The 721-nt window shown below is 46.6% G+C and overlaps 1 protein-coding gene across 1 annotated transcript; it reads left to right on the top strand.

Annotated features, from left to right (window-relative positions):
- Nucleotides 1-6: 6 nt before the first annotated feature.
- LOC102879463 (serpin B6) lies at nucleotides 7-715 on the top strand. The gene is made up of 2 exons (XM_006925212.2): nucleotides 7-48; nucleotides 269-715. Exons 1-2 carry the CDS (start codon nucleotides 7-9, stop codon nucleotides 671-673), a joined length of 447 nt encoding a protein of 148 aa, XP_006925274.1. The 3' UTR covers nucleotides 674-715.
- The last annotated feature ends 6 nt before the right edge of the window (nucleotides 716-721 follow it).

Below are 721 nucleotides of genomic sequence, written 5' to 3'. Positions count from 1 at the left end.
CTGAATATGATCATCATGCTTCCAGATGAAAACGTTGATTTGGAAACGGTAATGAGTGCTAAGCAATAATCGCACTGTGATGGCAGGGGAATCACATTGAATTTCTGCTTAGCAGTTCTCCACGTGTCCCAGTGAATATTTCTAAAGCGAGCATAACTTCCCATTACTGCCATCTTTACTGTGCAGCATAGAGTATTCACATCATAGCAGATGGTTCTATTGGGCAGCACTGTTCTAGACTATAAAATCTTCAACTCTCCTCTTCTAGGTGGAAAAAGAACTTACTTATGAGAAATTCATAGAATGGACGAGGCCAGACATGTTGGACAAACAAGAGGTGGAAGTGTTCCTCCCTAGATTTAAACTGGAGGAGAACTATGACATGAAGGATGTTCTTCGCTCTCTCGGCATGACCGACGCCTTTGATCTGGGCAGGGCAGACTTTTCCGGAATGTCGTCTGGGAAAGACCTGTTTCTGTCCGAGGTAGTGCACAAGTCCTTTGTGGAGGTCAACGAGGAAGGCACAGAGGCTGCAGCTGCCACTGCCGCCATCATGATGCGCCGATGTGCATCGTTTGCCTCCAGGTTCTGTGCTGACCACCCCTTCCTTTTCTTTATCCAGCACAGCAAAACCAACAGTATTCTGTTCTGTGGCCGATTCTCTTCCCCATAGGGAAATGGTCAACACAGCATGTAGCTCTTCTTCTGTCTCCTACTGACC

Source organism: Pteropus alecto, unplaced genomic scaffold (assembly GCF_000325575.1).
Source record: "Pteropus alecto unplaced genomic scaffold, ASM32557v1 C17880635, whole genome shotgun sequence".
In the NCBI taxonomy this organism is placed as follows: Eukaryota; Metazoa; Chordata; class Mammalia; order Chiroptera; family Pteropodidae; genus Pteropus; species Pteropus alecto.
This window is presented reverse-complemented; position numbering and strand designations above follow the sequence as displayed.

Coding starts and splice junctions, on each gene's coding strand:
- LOC102879463 (XM_006925212.2), top strand. CDS start 7: ATGATCATCATGCTTCCAGATGAAAACGTTGATTTGGAAACG. Junction 49..268: donor AAAACGTTGATTTGGAAACG/GTAATGAGTGCT, acceptor CTCCTCTTCTAG/GTGGAAAAAGAACTTACTTA.